At 40.9% G+C, this 17,132-nt stretch overlaps 1 protein-coding gene across 1 annotated transcript in view; it reads left to right on the top strand.

Moving 5' to 3' along the window:
• apba1a (amyloid beta (A4) precursor protein-binding, family A, member 1a) overlaps positions 1 to 16,931 on the top strand; it is a gene marked incomplete at both ends in the record, with an annotated part of 30,532 nt that extends 13,601 nt beyond the window's left edge. The window contains 11 exon segments of the mRNA XM_080738768.1: positions 97 to 136; positions 622 to 767; positions 1,282 to 1,314; positions 2,403 to 2,489; positions 6,214 to 6,399; positions 6,932 to 7,111; positions 8,212 to 8,424; positions 12,480 to 12,599; positions 13,504 to 13,545; positions 13,547 to 13,645; positions 16,860 to 16,931. Of these exon segments, the coding sequence (XP_080594894.1) occupies positions 97 to 136; positions 622 to 767; positions 1,282 to 1,314; positions 2,403 to 2,489; positions 6,214 to 6,399; positions 6,932 to 7,111; positions 8,212 to 8,424; positions 12,480 to 12,599; positions 13,504 to 13,545; positions 13,547 to 13,645; positions 16,860 to 16,931 (1,218 nt within the window).
• Between the last annotated feature and the right edge of the window lie 201 nt (positions 16,932 to 17,132).

Raw genomic sequence — 17,132 nt, forward strand, 5'->3', positions numbered from 1 at the left:
ATGTATATTTTAAAATATATTTCTATGTGAAATTCCTAGACTTAACTATTTTGTACCATATTAATTATATGTGTTCCATCTGCTCTACTTCCATAGTCTAGAAGAAGTCTGGCATCCTTCCCAACCTATGTTGAAGGTAAGTGTCTAACTTCCTGAAGCATTTTCCTTTCATATTGATTCCAAGCTCATTGGAAACTGCAGCCTTTCTGTTTAGAAAGTTGGCATTCTGAAATAATAATAATAATGTGCTTATAATGCACATTATTGAGGACCAATTATATTGTCTCTGTTGTGTGTGTGTGGAAAATTGGCCTACCGGTCCAGGTGCATACCACATAGTTTCAGTGTAGCCTGACAGCATGTCGCTGGTTTGATTCCTGATCCCGATTACCTTTGCTGCATGTCACTCCCCGTCTCCCTCCCCGTTTCCTGTCAGTCTACTGTCCTATCAATAAAGGCATAAATAAAGCCCAAAAACATATATTTAAAAAAAAAGTTTCAAATTAAAAAATAGGTTCCTGCCCAACAGTGACGATATGATGACAGGTGGAAAATGGGTGTTAACGTTCCTGCTATGTCCGCTTTCCTCTCCCCCATGCACCTCCTCTCCTCTCCTCCCAGTCCCGGGCCCATGTGACCCGGAGGACCTGATTGACGGCATCATCTTTGCCGCCAACTACCTTGGCTCCACCCAGCTGCTGTCTGACAAGACTCCCTCCAAGAATGTACGCATGATGCAGGCTCAGGAGGCAGTGAGCCGCATCAAGGTACTGTACACACGCACACACGCACACACACACACACACGCACGCACGCACACACACACACACGCGCGCACACGCACACACACACAGTCAAAACATTTAAGGACCAAAACGAGATGATGCATCTCAAGGGTCTTACTGTAGAAACCTGTTGTCTCCATATTTTAACTTTGTGTTTTTTCCCCCTGTCAACGTCCTACTTGATCACACTACAGTGTCTCAGAAAAGCATCTAAAGTAGCAGGTCCGCAAACTACGCATTTCGAGCTTGTAGATCTGATTTTTAGTTTTACCTGTTTCTGAATTTGATCCTGAAAATGAACAGTTTTGAACATATTCCACCCAACATTATTCATATATAATAACAGTAAAGTGTAATTGTACCATGATTCTTTCACGACACACGTTGAGCCAACATGATCAGTCATCATTGTGTCGCTGCTGCTCTCTCGTAACTCATATATTCTATTCTATTCTATTCTATTCTATTCTATTCTATTCTCTAACTCACTCTACAGACGGCGCAGAAAGCAGCACAGAACAGAAAGAAGGTGCAGTACCTTATCCACCAAATGTGTGTGTGTGTGTGTGTGTGTGTGTGTGTGTGTGTGTGTGTGTGTGTGTGTGTGTGTGTGTGTGTGTGTGTGTGTGTGTGTGTGTGTGTGTGTGTGTGTGTGTGTGTGTGTGTGTGTGTGTGTGTGTGTGTGTGCGCGCGCACGTGCGTGCGCGTGTGTGCGTGTGCGTGTGCCTGCGTGCATGCGTGCGTTCGTTCCAAGTGGGGCTCTTTCCCTCACTGCTCCCTCTCTCACTGTCTAATAGATCAGAGAGATTATACCGGATGTATTGATTGATAGACGAACACGTCTGCCCGGCTTTCCTCCGTGGTGGAAAATAGTGTGCTGGCATTGCAAGCAATAATTTATGATTCTGTCCCTATCGGTACATAACTCGAACAGCACTGAGTCGGCTCTAGTGGCCTACTGCTGTAGTCTGTTGTGTTCTGAGCAAACAGGTCGAGTGGTCTGCCTCGCTGGGGGGCAACAAAAACCTTGGCTAAACCTAACTGTAATCCTAATTAACAGTGAACCAGCACGACCAGATACAACAGTGTTTCTCAAATGGGGGTACTCAAAAGGGGGCACGGTGGTGCAGTCAGTAGTGCTGTTACCTCACAGCTAGAAGGTCCTGGGGGCCTTTCTGTGTGGAGTTTGCATGTTCTCCCCGTGTCTCCTAGGGTAGGTACCCTCACAAAAAAAACATACAGTAATCCTGGTCTCTATACTGCCTCCCCCTTGCCAGCCGGGGTGCCTGATAGACGGCTAAAGGAACTGGTTGGAATAACATGTTCCTTCCACGCGCTATGTCCAACCGGGGAAACTCCCCCCTGTCAGGTGAAAAGAAGCAACTTGGACTCCTCATGCATAGAAGGAAGCATGAGGTCAGCCCGTTGCCACTAAAGGGCGCTGTCTCACTTGGTCATGAAATCGCCAGGCTGATTTGTTCATTTTTGGAACACAGTTCTTATTTATGACATGATATATTGGGGCCCAGGGTTAGCGGGAGTGATGTCAGGACTTTGGTGCTATAGATGAACATTAAAAAAAAAAATGTTTTAATGTTTTACGTTTGTGTCTCACAGGCCCCTGAAGGAGAGCCTCAGCCCATGACAGAGGTGGATCTGTTCATCTCCACACAGAGGATTAAAGTCCTCAACGCTGACTCTCAGGTAGGAACACCAACATTTATAATATCAACTGTAGAATACCAACATTTATAATACCAACTGTAGAATACCAACATGTATAATACCAACTGTAGAATACCAACATTTATAATACCAACTGTAGAATACCAACATTATTATAATACCAACTGTATAATACCAACATTATTATAATACCAACTGTATAATACCAACATTATTATAATACCAACTGTATAATACCAACATTATTATAATACCAACTGTAGAATACCAACATTTATAATACCAACTGTAGAATACCAACATTTATAATACCAACTGTAGAATACCAACATTTATAATACCAACTGTAGAATACCAACATTTATAATACCAACTGTAGAATACCAACATTTATAATACCAACTGTAGAATACCAACATTTATAATACCAACTGTAGAATACCAACATTTATAATACCAACTGTAGAATACCAACATTATTATAATACCAACTGTATAATACCAACATTATTATAATACCAACTGTATAATACCAACATTATTATAATACCAACTGTATAATACCAACATTATTATAATACCAACTGTATAATACCAACATTATTATAATACCAACTGTAGAATACCAACATTTAGAATACCAACATTATTATAATACCAACTGTATAATACCAACATTATTATAATACCAACTGTATAATACCAACATTATTATAATACCAACTGTATAATACCAACATTATTATAATACCAACTGTAGAATACCAACATTTATAATACCAACTGTAGAATACCAACATTTATAATACCAACTGTAGAATACCAACATTATTATAATACCAACTGTATAATACCAACATTATTATAATACCAACTGTAGAATACCAACATTTATAATACCAACTGTATAATACCAACATTATTATAATACCAACTGTATAATACCAACATTATTATAATACCAACTGTAGAATACCAACATTTATAATACCAACTGTAGAATACCAACATTATTATAATACCAACTGTAGAATACCAACATTATTATAATACCAACTGTATAATACCAACATTATTATAATACCAACTGTATAATACCAACATTATTATAATACCAACTGTATAATACCAACATTATTATAATACCAACTGTATAATACCAACATTATTATAATACCAACTGTAGAATACCAACATTTAGAATACCAACATTATTATAATACCAACTGTATAATACCAACATTATTATAATACCAACTGTATAATACCAACATTATTATAATACCAACTGTAGAATACCAACATTTATAATACCAACTGTAGAATACCAACATTTATAATACCAACTGTAGAATACCAACATTATTATAATACCAACTGTATAATACCAACATTATTATAATACCAACTGTAGAATACCAACATTTATAATACCAACTGTATAATACCAACATTATTATAATACCAACTGTATAATACCAACATTATTATAATACCAACTGTAGAATACCAACATTTATAATACCAACTGTAGAATACCAACATTATTATAATACCAACTGTATAATACCAACATTATTATAATACCAACTGTAGAATACCAACATTTATAATACCAACTGTAGAATACCAACATTATTATAATACCAACTGTAGAATACCAACATTTATAATACCAACTGTAGAATACCAACATTATTATAATACCAACTGTATAATACCAACATTTATTATAATACCAACTGTAGAATACCAACATTATTATAATACCAACTGTATAATACCAACATTTATAATACCTACTGTATAATACCAACATTTATTATACCAACTGTATAATACTAACATTTATAATACCAACTGTAGAATACCAACATTATTATAATACCAACTGTATAATACTAACATTTATAATACCAACTGTAGAATACCAACATTTATAATACCAACTGTAGAATACCAACATTATTATAATACCAACTGTAGAATACCAACATTTATAATACCAACTGTAGAATACCAACATTATTATAATACCAACTGTAGAATACCAACATTATTATAATACCAACTGTAGAATACCAACATTTATAATACCAACTGTAGAATACCAACATTTATAATACCAACTGTATAATACTAACATTTATAATACCAACTGTAGAATACCAACATTTATAATACCAACTGTAGAATACCAACATTTATAATACCAACTGTATAATACTAACATTTATAATACCAACTGTATAATACTAACATTTATAATACCAACTGTATAATACCAACATTTATAATACCAACTGTAGAATACCAACATTTATAATACCAACTGTAGAATACTAACATTTATAATACCAACTGTAGAATACCAACATTTATAATACCAACTGTAGAATACCAACATTATTATAATACCAACTGTAGAATACCAACATTTATAATACCAACTGTAGAATACCAACATTATTATAATACCAACTGTATAATACCAACATTTATAATACCAACTGTAGAATACCAACATTTATAATACCAACTGTAGAATACCAACATTTATAATACCAACTGTAGAATACCAACATTATTATAATACCAACTGTATAATACCAACATTTATAATACCTACTGTATAATACCAACATTTATAATACCAACTGTATAATACCAACATTTATAATACCAACTGTAGAATACCAACATTTATAATACCAACTGTAGAATACCAACATTTATAATACCAACTGTAGAATACCAACATTATTATAATACCAACTGTATAATACCAACATTTATAATACCTACTGTATAATACCAACATTTATAATACCAACTGTATAATACCAACATTTATAATACCTACTGTATAATACCAACATTTATAATACCTACTGTATAATACCAACATTTATAATACCAACTGTATAATACCAACATTTATAATACCTACTGTATAATACCAACATTTATAATACCTACTGTATAATACCAACATTTATAATACCAACTGTATAATACCAACATTTATAATACCTACTGTATAATACCAACATTTATTATACCAACTGTATAATACTAACGCGCCGCGAGGCCCCAAATACTAACCGATGAACGGTTACTGTGATTTTAGGTCTCGTTGTTTTTCTGGTACAAAGATAGTCTAATGTTGTTGTATGTAGACCATCCAGGAGTAGTCAAGGAAGCTAGGGAGTAGTGGGCCGGTATTCAGATGATATACAAGGCATTGGGGCCAATGTAACGGCTCTGTGGGCTCTGCTGCTACTCAGAGCTATAGAGAGAGATCTCTCTCTATAGCTGCTGCTACTCAAATATTTTCCATTTCAGATCATGAGAGACAAGCCAGTGGGCCATAATAGTTATATTTACTTTGTGGGCCGGCCATTTTTTTTAATGGCCGGCCTGGAGCGGCCGGGAATGGACCCGCCTTTCGGGAGTTGTACCGCTTTTCCCAATGGCCAGCTCAAAGCTCACAACGTGTCACTTTGCATGCTTGTAGATATCAATGCTACTTTTTAATTCTTTGAGTGTGTTAAAACACCGGGCGTACAACAAACTTTGAGACATTTGTGCCAAGATGTAGGCCATATCTAGGTCATGCTTCAGTTTATTTTAAGGCCTGGACATTATTTGTACACCGGACAAAGCCAAATGTTGGAGCTATTTGCTCCTGTTCAAGGAGAACTACACAAATCTCCTCCTCTACCTCTTGCGCCCCCTACAGGAGACCATGATGGACCACCCTCTGAGGACCATCTCGTACATCGCTGACATCGGGAACATCGTGGTGCTGATGGCGCGGCGCCGCATGCCCCGCTCCGACTCCCAGGAGAGCACCGAGGCGTCGGAGCCCGACCAGGACGACAAGAGGCAGTACAAGATGGTCTGCCACGTGTTCGAGTCCGAGGACGTGAGTGCATCCTGATTTATACCAAACATGGGAACAGTCTCATTATACTGCTCTGCCACCAAAATGTGGAATACCCTGACACCATCCATTAAAGTATGTGAATCACTGGTTTCTTTCAAAACTGTCCTAAAAACATATATCAGGAGACCACAAACTACTGGTAGATGGGGAAGACATATATTGCAATATATATATATTATTATTGTGTTAATTTTGTATGCTATGTTGATGAATTGAATACATAGGACCACTCATCTGTAAAGTGCCCTCTCCTGAACTTGAATGCAGCATCTAATGTTGAAAGAATTGCCCTCTCTGTGTAGAAATCCATGCCATACGCCACGACTCAATATTGGCTTGATTATGCTTAGTTCAGTGTGGTATCACGTGCTGAAAATAGCCGACCTCCAAGCTCACATAGCGTCCCAGTGTGGCACGTTGGGAGCTTTGAGATTGCCAAAAGTCACCAAAAGTGTCCTTAAAGATTTCAGCGCCTGCTTCTCTACCATTCTCTGCACGTCCCTGCCCCCAGGCCCAGCTGATCGCCCAGTCCATCGGGCAGGCCTTCAGCGTGGCTTACCAGGAGTTCCTGAGGGCCAACGGCATCAACCCAGAGGACCTGAGCCAGAAGGAGTACAGCGACCTGCTCAACACCCAGGACATGTACAACGATGACCTGGTGCACTTCTCCAAGACAGAGAACTGCAAGGACGTGAGAGACAGAGACACGCACGCATGCACGCACACATGCTCGGACGCACGCACGGACATAATGAGGTCTTACCCTTACGCACACCAAGGCGGTGTGCGTAAGGGTAAGACCTCATTATGTCCAAAACAATAATACAAAAAAATCAAACCTCGTTCGAAGTGGAGCTGTGAATTTGAGCAGCTCCAGATCTATGCTTTTGATTCTATGTGTTTTAGATCTATGAATTCTAAGTGTTCTATATATAAATTCTATGTGTTCTAGATCTATAAATTATGTGTGTGTGTGTGTGTGTGTGTGTGTGTGTGTGTGTGTGTGTGTGTGTGTGTGTGTGTGTGTGTGTGTGTGTGTGTGTGTGTGTGTGTGTGTGTGTGTGTGTGTGAACTGTAAACTGTTCTAATGAGTGAGTGGTGAGTGTGCCTGGCCTGCACAAAACAGCGCCCCTCCTTTAACTAGTGTGTTGTGTGTGGCCACTCAAGGTATTGCCAGACTACGGACACGGCCAGCCACCCAGCCACCCAGCCAGCCACCCAGCCACATACCCACGGACATACCTGTCTATTGGGAGCTTGTGTTCCACAGCTCCAAAAATTAAAAAGAATCCGTCTTACCATTTATATTATTGTGATTGCCTCGCGTAGCCAGGCTTACTCATCTGCAAAGAGAAAAGCCTGGGCAAGATATGAGGCACAGAGTAGTTCCCATGACGACGCGTCTATACAGCAGACATTGTAGCCACTATATTGCCGTTGTAGGGACGGCTGCGACGGCGAGCAGGTTTATCTATCAAGCGCTGATCATTTCCGGTTACCGTAGCCATCTGCCGTAGCCGCCATTGCTTAAAGTCGCTGTTGTGATGTCAAGTGAAGCATGACCAATCCTGTCTAATTGGATATTATATTGTCCAAGGCCTTACAACCCAGATAACTTCAGTTAAAAGGTTACAATTTATGTTAAATGTCCTGGTATCAGCCTTTGCATACGTTTGTATGGCCATCGTGGGTAGGCAAGTGCTACGATAAACTTGTGCTATGGGCTACAAGAGCAAAGAGAAGCATGTGTGATGTTGTTGTTGTTGTTTTCCCCCTGGCCTCCTCTTCCAGGTGCACGTGGAGAAGGCCAAGGGAGAGATCCTGGGCGTGGTGATCGTGGAGAGCGGCTGGGGGTCCATCCTGCCCACGGTCATCATCGCCAACATGATGCATTCTGGGCCGGCCGAGCGCTCCGGGAACCTGACCATCGGAGACCAGATCATGTCCATCAACGGCACCAGCCTGGTGGGGCTGCCCCTGTCCACCTGTCAGAGCATCATTAAGGTACTGTAGACTGACTGCCCCTGTCCAACCTGTCAGAGCTTCATTAATAACGGGTACACATTATAGTGTATTATTATTTTATGCTTTAACTATTGAAAAATAGCAGATATACAAGCTCACAGCGCGGCACCGAGTGCCGCGCTGCGAGCTTGTAGATCTGCTATTTTTGAAAAATCGTGAAAATTAGAATTTTGACCCCATTCGATAAGTGTCTTTTGAATCCTTCTAAGGTTTTTTGAAAAAACCTATGTTTCTATGTCAGCAATCTGGCTAGCCATCGTCAAAGAAAAGGTCCTTTTCACTTAAATGGAGCTCAGTAAGCCTGTTCTTGAGAGACTACTATGTCAGTGGTTCTCAAACTTTTTCATGTGAAGGACCCGCAAAATTATATTTATTTGGCCACGGACCTCCATCTCAAAATATCTAGTTCCAGGGACCACCCAGAAGCGAAATTTGAGTTACAACCGTTTGCTTTGAAAATACATATTCAAAGATTGGCACACATTTTCACGACTTTTTCAAAAATAGCAGCACTCGGTGCCGCGCTGTGAGCTTGTATATCTGCTATTTTTCACTGGTTAAAGCATTCAATAATTCTAGGCCTAAATGGGTTAAGGTACTGTAGACTGCCCCTGTTCACCTGTCAGAGCATTCATTAAGGTAGTGTAGACTGCCCCTGTCCACCTGCGTACTGGGTCACTATTAATTTACACTTTAACCACTTTAACCATTATTTTATGCTTTAACTATTGACAAAAATAGCAGAAGATATTCAATAGAACAGTGGTTCTCAACCTGTGGGTCGGGACCCCCAGGGGGGTCCTCAAATTATTTGTTGGGGTCCCCAGATGATTAACTTAATGTGCAACATTATTTTCTCTCTCAACAGTAAACAAACCAACAAAGTTTAAGTGTATAGAGGGTATCTGCACGTTTCTAAAGTTACATTTTTAAGGACGTTTTAATACCTCTAAAATGACAAATTAAACATTGGCCAAATTGTCAAATCTTAGAGGCAGAAATTGTGAAAATAGCAGCAAGGCGTTGTGAGCATGTAGATCTGCTATTTTCACAATAGAACCATGTTATACAAAATGTAATGCCTCAACTCTTAGTGCTCGTCAGGGTGGGGGGGTCCCCAGTTAAAATATGATTATTTTGGGGGTTGCGGCCTGAAAAGGTGTTGAGAATCACTGCTGTAGACTGCAGTATTGGAGTATGCTACTCCGTCTTGTTGATTAATGCAAAGGAAAAAAGCCTTGATGAAAAATAGAATCACTATGCTAAAAACAAACAAAAATCACACCCGTGTGAACTGAGCGGTGGTCCCCCCCCCCCCCTGTGTGTGTGTGTGTGTGTGTGTGTGTGCCTGGTCTGGCCTGGCCTGAACAACAGCGCCCCTCCCTTAACATGTGTGGTCAGAAAAGGTTACTGCAGGCTACAGACAGACAGACAGACAGACAGACAGACACGGAGACAGACAGACATACCCACACACACACGGCCACGTATAGGAGCGTTGTGACCACCGCTCAAAAACATTCTGACAGTGAGAAAAAGGTAAGCACTGCCCCCTAGAGAGATTGTTTGGTAGGTCAATTGGTGCATTGGAAAATGGTCAACAGTAATCAAGGTAAAGCAGTGTTTCTCAAACTTCTTATACTTCACTGTCTCCTTTCTCCTGATTTCTGGATCCAATTAACTGCTTTACCAGACTTCAACATTTTGCTTAGAAAACTGCAAAGCTAGCATATTTATGATATATGAATTAATAATAACCCAAGATCCTACTGTATGAATAATACAATACCATGACAAATAAGAAATGGAGTGAACTGTAAATCGGTGCCTCCTGAGCAGATTTATTTGAAACTATGGCCTGACATTTCAAGAAGTCCAATTCACCCTTTTGTCAAGTCCCGCCCCTCTTCACACCCATTGGTTGCTGTGTCTTGGTGGGACATTCGGTGGGACACTCCATCCACCATCCTACCATTTTAATTCAGTTGCTTCTTATTGTTATTCTGTGTGTTCAATTCTAATTTCAAACTTGGTTTCAGTAAAATGGAGCTGCTCAGCGGCAGTAGTGTCTCAGCATGTTTTTAAATGTTTTCATTTCTCCAAAAATTATCTTTTAGCAAATTCAACATAAAAAAGCGGAACCAGGGCGGGACAAGGCTGATAGAGCCTTCTGGTTGGTCAGTCAGGGACCAACCAGAGGGTCCCAAAGGGTGAATTCAAGTCAGATTTCAATTGTGTTCAAAATCTTAACACTTTAACAGATCAGCAGGCACACACATTTTGTCAATGTTTCTTTCTCTTTTTTTTCATTAAAATGAACAGAAACATATGAGTTTCTAGTGTCTACTGTATCTCACATGACCCATTTGAGAACCACTAAAGTACACAGTTGAGTTATAGTCATTGGGTTCATCATTTACAGTCCTATAACCCATTCAGAACGGGTACACTATATTGTGTATCATTATTTTATGCTTTAACTATTGAAAAATAGCAGATATACAAGCTCACAGCGCGGCACCGAGTGCCGCGCTGCGAGCTTGTAGATCTGCTATTTTTGAAAAATCGTGAAAATTAGAATTTTGACCTGATTCTATAAGTGTCTTTTGAATCCTTCTAAGATTTTTTGAAAACCCTATGTTTCTGTGTCAGCAATCTGGTCAGCCATCGTCAAAGAAAAGGTCCTTTTCACTTAACTGGAGCTCAGTTAGTCTGTTCTTGAGAGACTACTATGTCAGTAGTGGTTCTCAAACCTTTTCATGTGAAGGACCCCCAAAATGATATGTATTTGGCCACGGACCCCCATCTCAAAATATTTTGTTCCAGGGACCACCCAGAAGCAAAATTTGAGTTACAAACGTTCGCTTTGAAAATACATAATAGTCAAAGACTTGCACACATTTGTACGACTTTTTCAAAAATAGCAGATCTACAAGCTCGCAGCGCGGCACTCTGTGCCACGCTGTGAGCTTGTAGATCTGCTATTTTTTACTGGTTAAAGCATTCAATAATTCTAGGACTTTGTCTCATTCATTATTGAGTTTTATATCATCACCTCCTGCATTATTGAACACATCTAATGGGTTCACTCTAGTGTCCTCAACTGCTCTCTGTTGCACAATCCACTAAAACCTACCGTATTAATTATACACTTAAACCCTGAATACCAGTGGTGCAAAGTAGCTGAGTACTTTTACTCAAGTACTGTACTTAAGTACAATTTTGAAGTAGTTTAACTTTCCTGGAGTACTTCCAATGTTCTGTACTTTTACACTACATCTCAGAGACAAATATTATACTTTTACTCCACTACAATTATTTGAAAACTTTAGTTACTTAGTAGATTTTGATTATTTTTTACAAAACATACATCAACCACTTCAGCCCTATATATGGTCAAATAGAATACATTTTGTGGTTACTGCATCGTCTATTCTTCGCTTCAAATGTTTTCTAAAACATTCTTGAGAGCAACATTTAGCTGTAAATTGTGTGTTTGTTTACATGGCTGTCATTGGTCTGCTATTGAGCTGAGCGGACATTATCAAGAAATAACACTCAACACTCAACACACAATTCATTCAGAGATTGACCAATCAGAATCAAGCATTCAACCAAGCCGTGTAATAAACTTGAGTACTGCACTTAAGTGTAACATTGAGGTACTTTCAATTTACTTGAATATAGGCCTATCAATTTTTCAATACTTTATTTTGAATAATTTAGCCTTTTTTTTACACAAATCTCTTCTGGGGTCCCTGGCACAAACAATTTTACAGGGTCTGAAGAGCTTATTAACACTATACTGTGTGTCCCGTATGTATCCAGGGTCTAAAGAGCTTATTAACACTATACTGTGTGTCCCGTATGTATCAAGGGTCTAAAGAGCTTATTAACACTATACTGTGTGTCCCGTACTGTATGTATCCAGGGTCTAAAGAGCTTATTAACACTATACTGTGTGTCCCTTACTGTATGTATCCAGGGTCTAAAGAGCTTATTAACACTATACTGTGTGTCCCGTATGTATCCAGGGTCTAAAGAGCCAGCCTCGTATCAAGCTGAACATCGTCAGATGTCCTCCAGTCACCACCGTGCTGATCCGACGGCCCGACCTGCGCTACCAGCTGGGCTTCAGCGTCCAGAATGGCATTGTGGGTAGTCCTACCGTGGGAAAACACTCAAACATGAATGTTGACATATCCGTTTGACTTTTATTTGAGTGTTTCACTTTATTTGAACATTTAACCACTTAAAGCTACTACACGTAACTTTCATATCCTACCCTGGATTCGAAACCAGGGAGTATGGAGTTACTGAGTCACTAATAAGGGAGCATAAGGCAGTACGATTCTGTAATACGCTGCATAAAGCATTTGGGAGTCAGTAATAAGAGAGCTAAATACACGAATCAAAAGGCACTTGATTAGTTAACACTTGATCACGGCCATATATTTTTGAGCGGTGCTAGCCTTTTTCATTTTATTGCATGAAATAAGTGATCACCTACAGTACCAACTAACAAGAATTCTGATTGGGTAATTCTGATTGGACAATATAATGATGAGCACATATGTATGTCATCATACAGTAATTAGCGTGCTACTCGAACCCACACTACGTCCCTTAAAACGTGGCTCGCTGGCCTCCTTCAAAACTGCCCTGAAAATTCACCTTTCAGGAGGCCAGAGGCGGAGGTAGTCACTTCTCCCTTTTTTACCCTACTCTGTAGATATAGTGTTTTATAATTGCGATGATATTTTAATGTTTTTGTTGCTTTGTTTATGTCCATGTATTGAATACCAAGGTCCTCCAACGAAAACAAGACCGTAAAGGGCTTATTTCGGGTGTTCCTTTTAGGCAGGGTGTTTACTACTTCTTCTTTTGTGTATCATCGTCCTTGATGATTGGTTGGCGACATTCTATTTTTGTATACTTGTGCTGTTCTTAATGTTTTGTCTGATAAAATATTCAATCAATCAATCACCATGGTTCTTCAGGAACAGTGTTTTTCCAGGGTGATTTTCACACATGGGTGTGGTCTGTCTCTCCCCACAGATCTGCAGCCTGATGCGCGGTGGCATCGCGGAGCGCGGAGGCTGTGCGCGTGGGCCACAGGATCATCGAGATCAACGGCCAGAGCGTGGTGGCCACGCCCCACGAGAAGATCGTCCAGATCCTGTCCAACGCCGTGGGAGAGGTGAGGACATCGTTGTGACGCCTTGTGAGCTTGCAGATGGGCTATTTTGGTGAATGTTCCCCCCCAGAATAGGGATGCTTTATACCAGTGGCCAAATTGTTAAATATTAGCGGCAAACATTTTGAAAATAGCCGATCTACATACATGTAGATCTGCTATTTTCACAATAGAACCGTTATACAAATATTATGCCTCAACTCTTAGTGCTCAACAGGGTGGGGGGTCCCCAGTTAAAATATGTTCATTTTAGGGGTCAAGGCCTTGAAAAGGTTAAGAACCACTGCTTTATACAACAGGTCCTAACACTGGGTTGTTTTCGCATGCCCATTTGCCGGGGCCGCTCACTATCCGACGGGCCGCTGTTCCGACTAGCGTCGACAGGTTAGTTACTGAGGTACGGTTACTGAGGTTAAGTTTAGGGTTAGGGGTAGGGTTAGTTTTTAGTGTCAGAATACCGGCCCGTTGGCACACTGATGCGGACCCCAATTTGCCCCAAAATATGTTTTTTTTCCTGTTCCACTGGTAAACTTTCTGTCTATAACCACAAGCTGGCCATCTGGCTGAGCCATATAGGGAATGGGGTTCAGGAGGTGGGCTGTGTGGACCAGCTGTGCTCATGCTGACTGGACTGTTAACACCTTCTAAGCCTGGCCGTACTCCCTCGGACTTCCTACTGGGTCCCATCAGCCACACGTCTATTCCCGGACTTTTGATATAAATTATAATAAAAAAAAAAAAAAACATCGGAAATTCTTCTCTGTGTCTTTTTGGAGCGATCTGAAAGGGTTAATATGCTCTGACAGTCATTTTCTGGTGCTGGGTGTGATACTCTAATATCCAGCAGGCCACGCCGTTGACTCACATTCTGGATGGATGGCTGGCCAGGAGGAGCCCTCATCCTCTCCCCAGTGTTGAAACTCAGCAAGAAGCTCAAACAAGATGGCTGGTCTTTGTCTCTGTTCGTGGATCGCGGTTTCAATCACGTTCGGGCGCCGCTTCTCTATCGCTCCTTTCCCTGCTTCGCCGCACGTAAACGAATGGAATTGATCTCCCCTCCGCCTCGCCAAAGTAAGATCGCCGACCTCTGCAGGATGAATATGTACGCTGTGTCGAGCACTCCAGTACGTGTTGTTATCATGTGGGCTTTGTTTTTTTAAAACATGTTTGTAAATAAATGGCTTATTTCTTCGGCGCTACCTCTGTTCAGATGGGTTCTGCGCGGCTTGCAACGTGTTAAAGACACGCCTCAGGGTTGAATATGCCTGTAAGATGGTGGACAGTCTGGAGGCTTTCTGTGTAATTAGGGGAGTACACAACAGGTTCTCACCCCTATTGCGTCATACAACTGACGCGATCTTAAATACCGAATGCTTCTCACCATAGACGCGGACGGATTGCCTAATGTCTCAAGGGTTAGACGCATTGGGTGGTCTAAGAAGAAAGAAAAAAAAGTAGTTCCTGATGCGGGATTCGATACGCTCTGAAGGCTTCTTGGTTTACCAGCCACCCGTCGCTACCGTTCACGCCACTATAACGACGGAGCGGTGCCGTCTCAGGCGGCGATGACCCCCGTGAGTCGCCACCGAGGCGAGCGATAGCGAGCCGAGTTGCCGCGACGAGCGGTGGAACGCCGCATGAGCCGACTCAGCGCGTTACCGAATTACGTGCCGTTATGGACAGAATAGTAAATCTTGACCAGGGGACTGCTTCCGCTCCGAATGTGGCTCAAAGAAGGGACTACGTTATCATTTCACGTTTTGTCAAAGATAAAAGGCACAAAAAAAAGGTACTTCCCAGTCACTCTCGTTAGCTCAGTCAGTAGAGCATGGAGATACAAATCCAGAGACCGGGGTTCGATTCCCCGTGACGGCCGTCAGTGAAAATCTTCCAGTAAACACATGTCGGCGCATGCGTATTAAGACTCTGTCTCGTCCAAAAACTCTCCGTCTCCGTCGCACCCTAGACGCAATAGTCACTCCCAAAACTTCACAAGGGTGAAGCAAAGGAAAGAAAGACACGGTGTCGGGAGGGTGAAGCAAAGGGGGTGAGAATGGGTTGGAGTACATGGTGTACAGTGGGGGATGATGATGATGAACTGCTGTCTTTCTCTTTCCGATTTGGGTTTTGTGGGCTGGTTGTGTTTTTCTGTGTATCCTTTATTTTTCCTTTTGGTGTTTGCATATAAGTCAGCCATGTAGTTCTGATTATGGTCCTGACTATGGTCTGTATTACTCACCAAGTTACTGTAATATTATTAATTTACCAAGTAACGAGTAGTGTAAGGGATTACTCTGCCAAACAGTAATATTATACCATATTACTATGTAAAGAAATATATATATTACATATTACTCTGGTTTTGTTGGCTGCCTCTTGAACATCTCTCTTGAACATTTCGTTTAAAAGGTCAAGAGAGATTACTGCAAAAAAGATTTCCTTTAGCAATTTTGGCTTTTGGACACTGCTCCTACAATTTTCGCCCTAAAATCACGCAAATCGGTACACAGTATGTCTACACTCATCCCATCAACATGAATCTGTCCCATATAGCGCCACCCTCCAGGCCGATTTTTAAAAACACATTTTTGGGACACTGCTCCTACAGATTTTGCCCTAAAATCACGAAAATCACTACACAGTATGTCTACACTCATGTCATCAACATGGATCAGGAAGATTTTGGCAAAACACATTTTTGCCCTATTTGTGGAGATAAGTGACCTACGGTCGCTTATCTCCCGATTAGGGAGCCTTACTGGTTATTATTCCAAATTGGATTCAGTTCCAAAAGGAGCTGGCTAAACAGATTGTGTCTCTTCTTTTTTTTTGCTGATCTGGGAGCAAAATTAATAGGTATAGATATATACATAATATGTAATATATTACTCTTGATTCCAATTAATAAGTAATGTACTTTTTAAGGAGTAAAATGTAATAAGTAACATATTTCTCTCCTGAGTAATGTTGCCCAACACTGCCCGGCAATACGTAATAAAATCTAGTAAATAAAACCCCCTCACTCTCTCTCTGTCTCTCTCTCTCTCTCTCTCTCTCTCTCTCTCTGGTCTCTCTCTCTCTCTCTCTGTCTCTCTCTCTCCTCTCTCTTCTCTCTCTCTCTCTCTCTGTCTCTCTCTCTCTCTCTCTGTTCTCTCTCTCTCTCTCTCTGTCTCTGTCTCTCTCTCTCTCTCTCTGTCTCTGTCTCTCTCTCCCTCAGATCCACATGAAGACGATGCCAGCAGCCATGTACCGCCTGCTAACCGCCCAGGAGCAACCTATTTACATCTAAGAGCGAGACGTCGCAGAAAGCTAAAGAAAGCTAAACTAAATACCTGACCTCGCACATCTATACTCACCTCTCACCCCTCCTCCTCTGACTCCTGACCCCCCCAAAAAACTTCTCTTCAGCACCACTGAAACCTTGTCCCCGTGTGAAGGAAGCACACATTTCAAGTATGCCACACTCTCTGGCTAGCGATTGGGGGGGAAA

Source organism: Nannobrachium achirus (assembly GCF_963921795.1).
Source record: "Nannobrachium achirus genome assembly, chromosome: 12".
NCBI classification, from domain to species: domain Eukaryota; kingdom Metazoa; phylum Chordata; class Actinopteri; order Myctophiformes; family Myctophidae; genus Nannobrachium; species Nannobrachium achirus.